Here is a 15,955-nt window from a genome sequence, read left to right on the forward strand (position 1 = left end):
TGATGGAGCTCAGGTTGTTGTTCAGTGACTCTGACTCTGATGGAGCTCAGGTTGTTGTTCAGTAACTCAGACTCTGATGGAGCTCAGGTTGTTGTTCAGTGACTCAGACTCTGATGGAGCTCAGGTTGTTGTTCAGTGACTCTGACTCTGATGGAGCTCAGCCTCAGGTTGTTGTTCAGTAACTCAGACTCTGATGGAGCTCAGGTTGTTGTTCAGTGACTCTGACTCTGATGGAGCTCAGGTTGTTGTTCAGTAACTCAGACTCTGATGGAGCTCAGGTTGTTGTTCAGTGACTCTGACTCTGATGGAGCTCAGGTTGTTGTTCAGTAACTCAGACTCTGATGGAGCTCAGGTTGTTGTTCAGTAACTCAGACTCTGATGGAGCTCAGGTTGTTGTTCAGTGACTCTGACTCTGATGGAGCTCAGCCTCAGGTTGTTGTTCAGTAACTCAGACTCTGATGGAGCTCAGGTTGTTGTTCAGTAACTCTGACTCTGATGGAGCTCAGGTTGTTGTTCAGTAACTCAGACTCTGATGGAGCTCAGCCTCAGGTTGTTGTTCAGTAACTCAGACTCTGATGGAGCTCAGGTTGTTGTTCAGTAACTCTGACTCTGATGGAGCTCAGGTTGTTGTTCAGTAACTCAGACTCTGATGGAGCTCAGCCTCAGGTTGTTGTTCAGTAACTCAGACTCTGATGGAGCTCAGGTTGTTGTTCAGTAACTCAGACTCTGATGGAGCTCAGGTTGTTGTTCAGTAACTCAGACTCTGATGGAGCTCAGCCTCAGGTTGTTGTTCAGTAACTCTGACTCTGATGGAGCTCAGGTTGTTGTTCAGTAACTCAGACTCTGATGGAGCTCAGCCTCAGGTTGTTGTTCAGTAACTCAGACTCTGATGGAGCTCAGGTTGTTGTTCAGTAACTCTGACTCTGATGGAGCTCAGCCTCAGGTTGTTGTTCAGTAACTCAGACTCTGATGGAGCTCAGGTTGTTGTTCAGTAACTCTGACTCTGATGGAGCTCAGGTTGTTGTTCAGTAACTCAGACTCTGATGGAGCTCAGCCTCAGGTTGTTGTTCAGTAACTCAGACTCTGATGGAGCTCAGGTTGTTGTTCAGTAACTCAGACTCTGATGGAGCTCAGGTTGTTGTTCAGTAACTCAGACTCTGATGGAGCTCAGGTTGTTGTTCAGTAACTCTGACTCTGATGGAGCTCAGGTTGTTGTTCAGTAACTCAGACTCTGATGGAGCTCAGGTTGTTGTTCAGTAACTCAGACTCTGATGGAGCTCAGGTTGTTGTTCAGTAACTCAGACTCTGATGGAGCTCAGCCTCAGGTTGTTGTTCAGTAACTCTGACTCTGATGGAGCTCAGGTTGTTGTTCAGTAACTCAGACTCTGATGGAGCTCAGGTTGTTGTTCAGTAACTCTGACTCTGATGGAGCTCAGGTTGTTGTTCAGTAACTCTGACTCTGATGGAGCTCAGGTTGTTGTTCAGTAACTCAGACTCTGATGGAGCTCAGCCTCAGGTTGTTGTTCAGTAACTCTGACTCTGATGGAGCTCAGGTTGTTGTTCAGTAACTCAGACTCTGATGGAGCTCAGGTTGTTGTTCAGTAACTCTGACTCTGATGGAGCTCAGCCTCAGGTTGTTGTTCAGTAACTCAGACTCTGATGGAGCTCAGGTTGTTGTTCAGTAACTCAGACTCTGATGGAGCTCAGGTTGTTGTTCAGTAACTCTGACTCTGATGGAGCTCAGGTTGTTGTTCAGTAACTCTGACTCTGATGGAGCTCAGCCTCAGGTTGTTGTTCAGTAACTCAGACTCTGATGGAGCTCAGGTTGTTGTTCAGTAACTCTGACTCTGATGGAGCTCAGGTTGTTGTTCAGTAACTCAGACTCTGATGGAGCTCAGGTTGTTGTTCAGTAACTCAGACTCTGATGGAGCTCAGGTTGTTGTTCAGTAACTCTGACTCTGATGGAGCTCAGCCTCAGGTTGTTGTTCAGTGACTCTGACTCTGATGGAGCTCAGGTTGTTGTTCAGTAACTCAGACTCTGATGGAGCTCAGGTTGTTGTTCAGTGACTCTGACTCTGATGGAGCTCAGCCTCAGGTTGTTGTTCAGTAACTCTGACTCTGATGGAGCTCAGGTTGTTGTTCAGTAACTCAGACTCTGATGGAGCTCAGTCTCAGGTTGTTGTTCAGTAACTCTGACTCTGATGGAGCTCAGGTTGTTGTTCAGTAACTCAGACTCTGATGGAGCTCAGCCTCAGGTTGTTGTTCAGTAACTCTGACTCTGATGGAGCTCAGGTTGTTGTTCAGTAACTCAGACTCTGATGGAGCTCAGGTTGTTGTTCAGTAACTCAGACTCTGATGGAGCTCAGGTTGTTGTTCAGTAACTCAGACTCTGATGGAGCTCAGTCTCAGGTTGTTGTTCAGTAACTCAGACTCTGATGGAGCTCAGGTTGTTGTTCAGTAACTCAGACTCTGATGGAGCTCAGGTTGTTGTTCAGTAACTCAGACTCTGATGGAGCTCAGGTTGTTGTTCAGTAACTCTGACTCTGATGGAGCTCAGGTTGTTGTTCAGTAACTCAGACTCTGATGGAGCTCAGGTTGTTGTTCAGTAACTCTGACTCTGATGGAGCTCAGCCTCAGGTTGTTGTTCAGTAACTCAGACTCTGATGGAGCTCAGCCTCAGGTTGTTGTTCAGTAACTCTGACTCTGATGGAGCTCAGGTTGTTGTTCAGTAACTCAGACTCTGATGGAGCTCAGCCTCAGGTTGTTGTTCAGTAACTCAGACTCTGATGGAGCTCAGCCTCAGGTTGTTGTTCAGTAACTCTGACTCTGATGGAGCTCAGGTTGTTGTTCAGTAACTCTGACTCTGATGGAGCTCAGGTTGTTGTTCAGTAACTCAGACTCTGATGGAGCTCAGGTTGTTGTTCAGTAACTCAGACTCTGATGGAGCTCAGGTTGTTGTTCAGTAACTCTGACTCTGATGGAGCTCAGGTTGTTGTTCAGTAACTCAGACTCTGATGGAGCTCAGGTTGTTGTTCAGTAACTCAGACTCTGATGGAGCTCAGGTTGTTGTTCAGTAACTCAGACTCTGATGGAGCTCAGCCTCAGGTTGTTGTTCAGTAACTCTGACTCTGATGGAGCTCAGGTTGTTGTTCAGTAACTCAGACTCTGATGGAGCTCAGGTTGTTGTTCAGTAACTCAGACTCTGATGGAGCTCAGGTTGTTGTTCAGTAACTCTGACTCTGATGGAGCTCAGGTTGTTGTTCAGTAACTCAGACTCTGATGGAGCTCAGGTTGTTGTTCAGTAACTCAGACTCTGATGGAGCTCAGGTTGTTGTTCAGTAACTCTGACTCTGATGGAGCTCAGGTTGTTGTTCAGTAACTCAGACTCTGATGGAGCTCAGGTTGTTGTTCAGTAACTCAGACTCTGATGGAGCTCAGGTTGTTGTTCAGTAACTCAGACTCTGATGGAGCTCAGGTTGTTGTTCAGTAACTCAGACTCTGATGGAGCTCAGGTTGTTGTTCAGTAACTCTGACTCTGATGGAGCTCAGGTTGTTGTTCAGTAACTCAGACTCTGATGGAGCTCAGGTTGTTGTTCAGTAACTCAGACTCTGATGGAGCTCAGGTTGTTGTTCAGTAACTCTGACTCTGATGGAGCTCAGCCTCAGGTTGTTGTTCAGTAACTCAGACTCTGATGGAGCTCAGGTTGTTGTTCAGTAACTCAGACTCTGATGGAGCTCAGGTTGTTGTTCAGTAACTCTGACTCTGATGGAGCTCAGGTTGTTGTTCAGTAACTCTGACTCTGATGGAGCTCAGCCTCAGGTTGTTGTTCAGTAACTCAGACTCTGATGGAGCTCAGGTTGTTGTTCAGTAACTCAGACTCTGATGGAGCTCAGGTTGTTGTTCAGTAACTCAGACTCTGATGGAGCTCAGGTTGTTGTTCAGTAACTCTGACTCTGATGGAGCTCAGGTTGTTGTTCAGTAACTCTGACTCTGATGGAGCTCAGCCTCAGGTTGTTGTTCAGTGACTCTGACTCTGATGGAGCTCAGGTTGTTGTTCAGTAACTCAGACTCTGATGGAGCTCAGGTTGTTGTTCAGTAACTCAGACTCTGATGGAGCTCAGCCTCAGGTTGTTGTTCAGTAACTCTGACTCTGATAGAGCTCAGGTTGTTGTTCAGTAACTCAGACTCTGATGGAGCTCAGTCTCAGGTTGTTGTTCAGTAACTCTGACTCTGATGGAGCTCAGGTTGTTGTTCAGTAACTCAGACTCTGATGGAGCTCAGCCTCAGGTTGTTGTTCAGTAACTCTGACTCTGATGGAGCTCAGCCTCAGGCTGTTGTTCAGTAACTCAGACTCTGATGGAGCTCAGGTTGTTGTTCAGTAACTCAGACTCTGATGGAGCTCAGGTTGTTGTTCAGTAACTCAGACTCTGATGGAGCTCAGGTTGTTGTTCAGTAACTCAGACTCTGATGGAGCTCAGGTTGTTGTTCAGTAACTCTGACTCTGATGGAGCTCAGGTTGTTGTTCAGTAACTCAGACTCTGATGGAGCTCAGGTTGTTGTTCAGTAACTCAGACTCTGATGGAGCTCAGGTTGTTGTTCAGTAACTCAGACTCTGATGGAGCTCAGGTTGTTGTTCAGTAACTCTGACTCTGATGGAGCTCAGGTTGTTGTTCAGTAACTCAGACTCTGATGGAGCTCAGCCTCAGGTTGTTGTTCAGTAACTCAGACTCTGATGGAGCTCAGGTTGTTGTTCAGTAACTCAGACTCTGATGGAGCTCAGCCTCAGGTTGTTGTTCAGTAACTCTGACTCTGATGGAGCTCAGCCTCAGGTTGTTGTTCAGTAACTCAGACTCTGATGGAGCTCAGGTTGTTGTTCAGTAACTCAGACTCTGATGGAGCTCAGCCTCAGGCTGTTGTTCAGTAACTCAGACTCTGATGGAGCTCAGGTTGTTGTTCAGTAACTCAGACTCTGATGGAGCTCAGGTTGTTGTTCAGTAACTCAGACTCTGATGGAGCTCAGGTTGTTGTTCAGTAACTCTGACTCTGATGGAGCTCAGGTTGTTGTTCAGTAACTCAGACTCTGATGGAGCTCAGGTTGTTGTTCAGTAACTCAGACTCTGATGGAGCTCAGGTTGTTGTTCAGTAACTCTGACTCTGATGGAGCTCAGCCTCAGGTTGTTGTTCAGTGACTCAGACTCTGATGGAGCTCAGGTTGTTGTTCAGTAACTCAGACTCTGATGGAGCTCAGGTTGTTGTTCAGTAACTCAGACTCTGATGGAGCTCAGGTTGTTGTTCAGTAACTCAGACTCTGATGGAGCTCAGGTTGTTGTTCAGTAACTCTGACTCTGATGGAGCTCAGCCTCAGGTTGTTGTTCAGTAACTCTGACTCTGATGGAGCTCAGGTTGTTGTTCAGTAACTCTGACTCTGATGGAGCTCAGGTTGTTGTTCAGTAACTCAGACTCTGATGGAGCTCAGCCTCTCTCTAGGCTTTCTCCCCATACAAAATGTGTTAGCGCTGATCAGGGGGAACTGGGCTGAATCTTTTTTCAAAGGGGGTACATGATTGAAAAGAGTTTGAGAACCACTGTAATAGAGGACCTTTGATGCTAAGCTACGCTAACAACACATACTGGTCACAGAGCCAATCACACTCCTTATCTAACAGAATGTAAATGTTCACTGATGTTGCTTCCTATGGTTGCTCTAAACATCCTGGTCATGTGACGGAGTGACCTCATCAGCCGCGCTCTGATTGGTCGGTTGCTGAAGGCCCTCCGGTCCTCTTCTTCTGCTCTAGTAAACCTGTTCAGCAGCTGCGCTCTGATTGGCTGCTGCGGGTCATGTGGCGGCGCAGCAGCTACTCATTGTGCCGCAGATAAAAGAGTCCCCGCTGAGAGAGAGTAATGAGTTCCTGTCCGAGCGGCTCAGCGTTACAGAGGAATCAAACCGCTCACAGCGTCCGGGCTGGATATTTTATTATTACTATTATTATTATTATAATATTACTATTATTATTATTATTTATCTTTATATTTTTTAGGTTTTTAATCTTTTTTTCAAAGGTTTGTTTTTATTCTTATATTTCCCTGATGTTATTGTAATTTATTTGCTAATTATATTGTAAGTTATACTTGTTTATCTTTTCCCTATTTGAGTAGAAAATATATTTAAATTGTTTTAGATTTCTCATCGTCTCTAAATATGACATTTTTTACTACAATTGTATTACTTTATCTATGTTATTTATGTATATTATAATAGTACATTTTGGACAGCTTGTTTAATATAATATATGTATATAGGTGAAATCTTTGTAATGATAATAATCCATGTGATTGACCAGGAGCTCCATCTCATATCAGTCTGCTCTAAACGTGATGCCAGAAAACCCTGCTCCTCTCCAACGCTTCAATTCTCTCTGAGTCTCAGAGCTCTGTGTTCCTGTGATGTCACTCCAGGTTCAGCCAATCAGGGCAGAGCAGCTCCTCGCCGAGACTCGTGAGGCGACAACGCCGTCGCCATCGGAAACCAAAAACACAACCTCGCATGGAGAGGGTACACACTCACACACACACAAACACACACACACACACACACACACACACAGACACACACACACACACACACACACACACACACACACACACACACACACACACACACACACACACACACAGATACACACACACACACACACACACACACACACACACACACACACACAGACACACACACACACACACACACACACACACACAGATACACACACACACACACACACACACACACACACACACACACAGATACACACACACACACACACACACACTCTAACAGTGCCCTCTCTCTCTCAGTCGGTGTCTTTCAGCAGTGTCACTGACTCCACCATGTCTCTGAACGTCGTCACGGTGACCCTCAACATGGGTAAGTCTAACTGGATATGATCATGTTTAATAAAGAAAGGCTGTGTGTAAGAAGGGCCTGCAGGAAGTGTCTGGACAGGAAGTGTCTGGACAGGAAGTGCCCGGACAGGAAGTGTCTGGACAGGAAGTGTCTGGACCGGAAGTGCCTGGACAGGAAGTGTCTGGACAGGAAGTGTCTGGACAGGAAGTGCCTGTACAGGAAGTGTCTGGACAGGAAGTGCCCGGACAGGAAGTGTCTGGACAGGAAGTGCCTGTACAGGAAGTGTCTGGACAGGAAGTGCCCGGACAGGAAGTGTCTGGACAGGAAGTTTCTGGACAGAAAGTGCCTGGACAGGAAGTGTCTGAACAGAAAGTGTCTGGACAGGAAGTGCCTGGACAGGAAGTGTCTGGACAGGAAGTGCCTGTATAGGAAGTGCCTGAAGAATAAGAAGCGTCCTGATTTAATGTACCTGTCTCACATCACCTCACAGTTTACCTGTCTGTCTGTCTGTCTCCCTCTCCCTCCCTGTCTCCCTGTCTCTCTCCCTGTCTCTCTCCCTGTCCCCATGTCTCCCTGTCTGTCTCACTCTCTCCCTGTCTGTCTACCTCCCTGTCTCCCTGTCTCTCTCCCTGTCCCCCTGTCTCCCTGTCTGTCCTCAGAGAGGTATAACTTCCTGGGCATCAGTATAGTGGGTCAGAGTAACGACAGAGGAGACGGAGGTATTTATATCGGCTCCATCATGAAGGGCGGAGCCGTGGCAGCGGACGGACGCATCGAGCCGGGGGATATGCTGCTGCAGGTATTACTGATACTAGTACTACTCATACTAGTACTACTGATACTAATACTGCAAATACTATTGATAATACTTGTGTGTGTGTGTCAGGTGAACGACATTAACTTTGAGAACATGAGCAACGACGACGCAGTCCGAGTCCTCAGAGACATCGTCCACAAGCCAGGGTAACACCTCTACTAATACTCCTACTATAAGTATTACAATTACTGTTACTACTGCTCTTACTACTACTACTATAAGTATTTGGTAGTATATTGTTTCTGTTACTTGTACTCCAAGTCATCTCTGTCTCTCTGTCTCTCTGTCTTTCTGTCTGTCCTCAGTCCAGTGACGTTGACGGTGGCTAAGTGCTGGGACCCGTCCCCTCGAGGCTGCTTCTCTCTGCCCAGAAGTGAGTCCCCTCTCACCTGCAGATTCACTGTGTTTACCCCCCATGCTAATGCTAATGCTAACGTCCTCCCCCCCCCCCCCCCCGCAGGTGAGCCGGTGCGTCCCATCGACCCGGCAGCCTGGGTGTCTCACACTGCCGCCATGACAGGGAGGCTGCCCCCCCACTACGGTGAGACACCTTTCCAACACCTGTACCTGTCCATCCATCACCTGTCCAACACCTGTCCGCCCCTCTCTAACCTCGCCTGTCTGTCCCTCTCTAACCTCGCCTGTCTGTCCCTCTCTAACCTCGCCTGTCTGTCCCTCTCTAACCTCGCCTGTCTGTCTCTCTTTAACCTCGCCTCTCTGTCCCTCTCTAACCTCGCCTGTCTGTCCCTCTCTAACCTCGCCTGTCTGTCCCTCTCTAACCTCGCCTGTCCTTCACCTGTCCTCCAGGTGTTCACGAGGACAACCAGCTCACCATCCACAGCGACATGACGGCTATCGTCAGGGCGATGGCCAATCAGGAGTCAGGCCTGGAGGTACGGGACCGCATGTGGCTGAAGATCACCATCCCCAACGCCTTCATCGGTAAGAGACCCTGACCCAGACCCTAACCCAGAACCAGTAAGAGACCCAGACCCTAACCCAGAACCAGTAAGAGACCCAGACCATAACCCAGAACCAGAAAGAGACCCTGACCCAGACCCTAACCCAGAACCAGAAAGAGACCCTGACCCAGACCCTAACCCAGAACCATCAAGAGACCCTGACCCAGACCCTAACCCAGAACCAGCAACAGACCCTGACCCTAACCCAGAACCAGCAAGAGACCCTGACCCAGACCCTAACCCAGAACCAGTAAGAGACCCTAACCCAGAACCAGCAAGAGACCCTGACCCAGACCCTAACCCAGAACCAGCAAGAGACCCTGACCCAGACCCTAACCCAGAACCAGTAAGAGACCCAGACCCTAACCCAGAACCAGCAAGAGACCCTGACCCAGACCCTAACCCAGAACCAGTAAGAGACCCAGACCCTAACCCAGAACCAGCAAGAGACCCAGACCCTAACCCAGAACCAGCAAGAGACCTTGACCCAGACCCTAACCCAGAACCAGCAAGAGACCCTGACCCAGACCCTAACCCAGAACCAGTAAGAGACCCAGACCCTAACCCAGAACCAGTAAGAGACCCAGACCCTAACCCAGAACCAGCAAGAGACCTTGACCCAGACCCTAACCCAGAACCAGTAAGAGACCCAGACCCTAACCCAGAACCAGCAAGAGACCCTGACCCAGACCCTAACCCAGAACCAGTAAGAGACCCAGACCCTAACCCAGAACCAGCAAGAGACCTTGACCCAGACCCTAACCCAGAACCAGCAAGAGACCCTGACCAAGATCCTTACCCAGAACCAACAAGAGACCCTGACCCTAACCCAGAACCAGCAAGAGACCCTGACCCAGACCCTAACCCAGAACCAGCAAGAGACCCAGACCATAACCCAGAACCAGTAAGAGACCCAGACCCTAACCCAGAACCAGCAAGAGACCCAGACCCTAACCCAGAACCAGTAAGAGACCCAGACCCTAACCCAGAACCAGCAAGAGACCCTGACCCAGACCCTAACCCAGAACCAGTAAGAGACCCAGACCCTAACCCAGAACCAGCAAGAGACCTTGACCCAGACCCTAACCCAGAACCAGCAAGAGACCCTGACCAAGACCCTTACCCAGAACCAACAAGAGACCCTGACCCTAACCCAGAACCAGCAAGAGACCCTGACCCAGACCCTAACCCAGAACCAACAAGAGACCCAGACCCTAACCCAGAACCAGCAAGAGACCTTGACCCAGACCCTAACCCAGAACCAGCAAGAGACCCTGACCAAGACCCTTACCCAGAACCAACAAGAGACCCTGACCCTAACCCAGAACCAGCAAGAGACCCTGACCCAGACCCTAACCCAGAACCAGCAAGAGACCCTGACCCAGACCTGTGCAGACATTATTTTAGATATATTTCGATCTCGGACCCTCCTTCACTTCATGAAATCGCTGCAGCACCAGGAGGCAGCGCGACGTGTAACTCCGCCTCTGAGAAATGACTTGACTTGCTTGACTCTCACCACAGTGACTTGGGACTTGCTTGAGACTTGTAGGTTAAGACTTGAGGCTTACTCCCACCTCTGCTAAATACTACATTTCCCATGAGCCTCAGCATCTGAGTCCCTCCAGACCAGATCCTTCAGGTCCCTGCAGTGAGTTGATGAATCGTCTTCATTCAGGAATGAAGACTCCCAGGTTCTGACGTTGTTGCCTCTCAGGTTCTGACGTTGTTGTCTCCCAGGTTCTGACGTTGTTGTCTCCCAGGTTCTGACGTTGTTGTCTCCCAGGTTCTGACGTTGTTGTCTCCCAGGTTCTGACGTTGTTGTCTCCCAGGTTCTGACGTTGTTGCCTCCCAGGTTCTGACGTTGTTGCCTCCCAGGTTCTGACGTTGTTGTCTCCCAGGTTCTGACGTTGTTGCCTCCCAGGTTCTGACGTTGTTGTCTCCTAGGTTCTGACGTTGTTGCCTCCCAGGTTCTGACGTTGTTGTCTCCCAGGTTCTGACGTTGTTGTCTCCTAGGTTCTGACGTGGTGGACTGGCTGCACCGGGTCGTGGACGGGTTCACGGATCGCCGCGAGGCCCGCAGGTTCGCAGGGACGCTCCTGAAGGCCGGCTTCATCCGGCACACCGTCAACAAGGTCACCTTCTCCGAGCAGTGCTACTACGTGTTCGGAGACCTGTGCGGAGGTGAGGACAACAAGGACCCCTGAACGAGTCCATTAGAGACAACAAGGACACCTGAACGAGTCCATTAGAGATTCACGGACACCTGAACTAGTCCATTAGAGACAACAAGGACACCTGAACGAGTCCATTAGAGATAACAAGGACACCTGAATGAGTCCATTAGAGACAACAAGGACACCTGAACGAGTCCATTAGAGACAACAAGGACACCTGAACTAGTCCATTAGAGACAACAAGGACACCTGAACGAGTACATTAGAGACAACAAGGACACCTGAACAAGTCCATTAGAGACAACAAGGACACCTGAACGAGTCCATTAGAGACAACAAGGACACCTGAATGAGTCCATTAGAGATAACAAAGACACCTGAACGAGTCCATTAGAGACAACAAGGACACCTGAACGAGTCCATTAGAGAGAACAAGGACACCTGATCGAGTCCATTAGAGATAACAAGGACACCTGAACTAGTCCATTAGAGACAACAAGGACACCTGAACGAGTCCATTAGAGATAACAAGGACACCTGAACGAGTCCATTAGAGACAACAAGGACACCTGAACGAGTCCATTAGAGACAACAAGGACACCTGAACGAGTCCATTAGAGAGAACAAGGACACCTGAACTAGTCCATTAGAGACAACAAGGACACCTGATCGAGTCCATTAGAGATAACAAGGACACCTGAACGAGTCCATTAGAGATAACAAGGACACCTGAATGAGTCCATTAGAGACAACAAGGACACCTGAACGAGTCCATTAGAGACAACAAGGACCCCTGAATGAGTCCATTAGAGATAACAAGGACACCTGAACTAGTCCATTAGAGACAACAAGGACACCTGAACGAGTCCATTAGAGATAACAAGGACACCTGAACGAGTCCATTAGAGACAACAAGGACACCTGAACGAGTCCATTAGAGACAACAAGGACACCTGAACGAGTCCATTAGAGACAACAAGGACACCAGAACGAGTCCATTAGAGATAACAAGGACACCTGAACTAGTCCATTAGAGACAACAAGGACACCTGAACGAGTCCATTAGAGACAACAAGGACACCTGAACGAGTCCATTAGAGACAACAAGGACACCAGAACGAGTCCATTAGAGAGAACAAGGACACCTGAACGAGTCCATTAGAGACAACAAGGACACCTGAACGAGTCCATTAGAGACAACAAGGACACCTGAACGAGTCCATTAGAGACAACAAGGACACCAGAACGAGTCCATTAGAGATAACAAGGACACCTGAACGAGTCCATTAGAGACAACAAGGACACCTGAACGAGTCCATTAGAGACAACAAGGACACCTGAACGAGTCCATTAGAGACAACAAGGACACCTGAACGAGTCCATTAGAGACAACAAGGACACCTGAACGAGTCCATTAGAGACAACAAGGACACCTGAACGAGTCCATTAGAGACAACAAGGACACCTGAACGAGTCCATTAGAGACAACAAGGACACCTGAACGAGTCCATTAGAGACAACAAGGACACCTGAACGAGTCCATTAGAGACAACAAGGACACCTGAACGAGTCCATTAGAGACAACAAGGACCCCTGAACGAGTCCATTAGAGACAACAAGGACACCTGAACGAGTCCATTAGAGACAACAAGGACACCTGAACGAGTCCATTAGAGATAACAAGGACACCTGAACGAGTCCATTAGAGACAACAAGGACACCTGAACGAGTCCATTAGAGACAACAAGGACACCTGAACGAGTCCATTAGAGACAACAAGGACACCTGAACGAGTCCATTAGAGACAACAAGGACACCTGAACGAGTCCATTAGAGACAACAAGGACACCTGAATGAGTCCATTAGAGACAACAAGGACACCTGAACGAGTCCATTAGAGACAACAAGGACACCTGAACGAGTCCATTAGAGACAACAAGGACACCTGAACTAGTCCATTAGAGACATATTTAATTAAAAGTACTTTTTTTTTTACATACAATGGTAGAACAGAAAACGATGCGATGTATATCATGTTTGTTTATGTCTCAACCTGCAGTACCACTAGTGACCACATGGTGGGGACAGAACACTAAGAGGGTCTGTTCACAGATTGTCTTCAGCTCAAACCTGGAGTCCTGAAGGACCAGGATGTTACCGCAGTACTACAGTAATACTATATACATGTATTGGTGTAGTACTACAGTAATAGTATGTGTTATTGGTACCTGGTACTAACCCCCCTTCTCTCCCCTCAGAGCTGGGAGTGCTGACCCTGGATCCTGCGGAGGTCTGCAGGTCTGACCCCCCCGACCCCCAGAGACCCCCAGCCTTCCCCTACCAGCTGCCCTCCTGGGGGGGGAGTCCCCACAGCGAAGGTGAGAGGTTTCACTTCAACTGTCTCTGTCTCAGAGTTTAAACGTCAGTGTTTGTCAGTATATCTGAAATGACTAGGTTTGCTACGTTAGCTAGCTAGCTTACATCAGAAGGAGTCATGTGACCACATTGTTCAAATAAGACCATCAATGGTGTCTGTCTGGTTTTGGTTTCTGCAGCTTTTAGTAAACGCTGCATGTCCCCTCAAGCTGCTGAATGTTCTCTAAACGCTGCATGTCTCCTCAAGCTGCTGAATGTCCTCTAAACGCTGCATGTCTCCTCAAGCTGCTGAATGTTCTCTAAACGCTGCATGTCTCCTCAAGTTGCTGAATGTTCTCTAAACGCTGCATGTCTCCTCAAGTTGCTGAATGTTCTCTAAACGCTGCATGTCTCCTCAAGCTTCTGAATGTTTTCTAAACGCTGCATGTCTCCTCAAGCTGCTGAATGTTCTCTAAACGCTGCATGTCTCCTCAAGCTGCTGAATGTTCTCTAAACGCTGCATGTCTCCTCAAGCTGCTGAATGTTCTCTAAACGCTGCATGTCTCCTCAAGCTGCTGAATGTTCTCTAAACGCTGCATGTCTCCTCAAGCTGCTGAATGTTCTCTAAACGCTGCATGTCTCCTCAAGCTGCTGAATGTTCTCTAAACGCTGCATGTCTCCTCAAGCTGCTGAATGTCCTCTAAACGCTGCATGTCTCCTCAAGCTGCTGAACGTTCTCTAAACGCTGCATGTCTCCTCAAGCTGCTGAATGTTCTCTAAACGCTGCATGTCTCCTCAAGCTGCTGAATGTTCTCTAAACGCTGCATGTCTCCTCAAGCTGCTGAATGTTCTCTAAACGCTGCATGTGTCCTCAAGCTGCTGAATGTTCTCTAAACGCTGCATGTCTCCTCAAGCTGCTGAACGTTCTCTAAACGCTGCATGTCTCCTCAAGCTGCTGAATGTTCTCTAAATGCTGCATGTCTCCTCAAGCTGCTGAATGTTCTCTAAACGCTGCATGTGTCCTCAAGCTGCTGAATGTTCTCTAAACGCTGCATGTCTCCTCAAGCTGCTGAACGTTCTCTAAACGCTGCATGTCTCCTCAAGCTGCTGAATGTTCTCTAAACGCTGCATGTGTCCTCAAGCTGCTGAATGTTCTCTAAACTCTGCATGTCTCCTCAAGCTGCTGAATGTTCTCTAAACGCTGCATGTCTCCTCAAGCTGCTGAATGTTCTCTAAACGCTGCATGTCTTCTCAAGCTGCTGAATGTTCTCTAAACGCTGCATGTCTCCTCAAGCTGCTGAATGTTCTCTAAACGCTGCATGTGTCCTCAAGCTGCTGAATGTTCTCTAAACTCTGCATGTCTCCTCAAGCTGCTGAATGTCCTCTAAATGCTGCATGTCTCCTCAAGCTGCTGAATGTTCTCTAAACGCTGCATGTGTTGATGATGAAGATGTTTCTTCATGTGGAACATTTGTGTTTCTATATCTGCTTCTTTCTGAAGCTGCAGCACGTTGTGTTTCTATATCTGCTCCTTTCTGAAGCTGCAGCACGTTGTGTTTCTATATCTGCTCCTTTCTGAAGCTGCAGCACGTTGTGTTTCTATATCTGCTTCTTTCTGAACGTGTTTCTGTTGCAGGAAGTCGCAGCAGCGGCTCAAACTGCAGCGACGCTCAGAGGGCGGGACGAGGACGAAGCGGCCAATCAGAGCCCGCCAAACAGGAAGTGAGCGCGTCGCCTGACACACAGCCGGCGGCGGCTGTGTCCCCCGGCGACAACAGCAGTCTCCATGGCAACAGAGAGTCAGATGACCCCCCGCCTCCAGATGGAGAACTTCCCGCCTCTCGTCAGTCCTTCTGCCTCGCCATGGGAAACCCCGCAGATTTCTTTGTGGACGTCATGTGATCACATGACGAACCGTAGAGACGTTCAGCTGAGGGACACGTTTACGCTTATTCACTCATTCAGGGAGGGTTGACTGCAGCAGGAAGTAGCTGTACATTTATTTAAGAAGAGCCTTTATTGAACTTCAGTGTTCCCCTCTGTCACACATCACAGACCTGTATATAGAGCACCTACAGGCCTGCAGAGCACCTGCAGGCCTGTAGGTACTCTGCAGGTCTGTAGGTGCTCTGCAGGCCTGCAGGTGCTCTGCAGGTCTCTGCAGAACACCTGCAGAGCACCTGCAGGCCTGTAGGTGCTCTGCAGGCCTGCAGGTGCTCTGCAGACCTGTAGGTGCTCTGCAGACCTGCAGGTGCTCTGCAGACCTGTATACAGAGGGGGCGACCTGGAGCCAAACCAAAAGAGAACACTGTGATTTCTGTTATTAGTGACAACGTAGCGTAACCTCTGTACTTCCATCTTCTCCTAAACCCTTACCTCTACTTTAACCCAAACCAGTTTGTTTTCTGTACCGAGGTTTATTCTGAAGGACTTGCTGCATCGTGCAGAGACACTCGTGCACTTTAGTGTCCGGTCACATCGTGCAGATGAAGAAGCATTTAGAAAACATTCAAGGTCAAAACACAACGGAGACTAGGGGACACTAAAGAGTGACGCACACAGCTGGAGACCAGGGGACACTAAAGAGTGACGCACACAGCTGGAGACCAGGGGTCACTAAAGAGTGACGCACACAGCTGGGAGACCAGGGGACACTAAAGAGTGACGCACACAGCTGGGAAACCAGGGGACACTAAAGAGTGACGCACACAGCTGGGAGACGTCGTCTCTGTTGTTGGA

The 15,955-nt window shown here is 48.6% G+C and overlaps 1 protein-coding gene across 1 annotated transcript in view; it reads left to right on the forward strand.

Moving 5' to 3' along the window:
* Positions 1–15,273, forward strand: part of LOC307034835 (segment polarity protein dishevelled homolog DVL-3-like) — a 30,882-nt gene extending 15,609 nt beyond the window's left edge. Inside the window, exons 6-15 of the mRNA XM_079673761.1 lie at positions 6,461–6,557; positions 6,857–6,926; positions 7,565–7,704; positions 7,792–7,868; positions 8,028–8,095; positions 8,183–8,263; positions 8,530–8,664; positions 10,701–10,868; positions 13,120–13,239; positions 14,853–15,273. Of these exons, the coding sequence (XP_079529887.1) occupies positions 6,461–6,557; positions 6,857–6,926; positions 7,565–7,704; positions 7,792–7,868; positions 8,028–8,095; positions 8,183–8,263; positions 8,530–8,664; positions 10,701–10,868; positions 13,120–13,239; positions 14,853–15,118 (1,222 nt within the window). The 3' untranslated portion in view covers positions 15,119–15,273. The remainder of the gene's footprint in view (positions 1–6,460; positions 6,558–6,856; positions 6,927–7,564; positions 7,705–7,791; positions 7,869–8,027; positions 8,096–8,182; positions 8,264–8,529; positions 8,665–10,700; positions 10,869–13,119; positions 13,240–14,852) is intronic.
* Positions 15,274–15,955: the final 682 nt, after the last annotated feature.

This window comes from Notothenia rossii (assembly GCF_949606895.1).
Source record: "Notothenia rossii genome assembly, chromosome: 4".
NCBI classification, from domain to species: domain Eukaryota; kingdom Metazoa; phylum Chordata; class Actinopteri; order Perciformes; family Nototheniidae; genus Notothenia; species Notothenia rossii.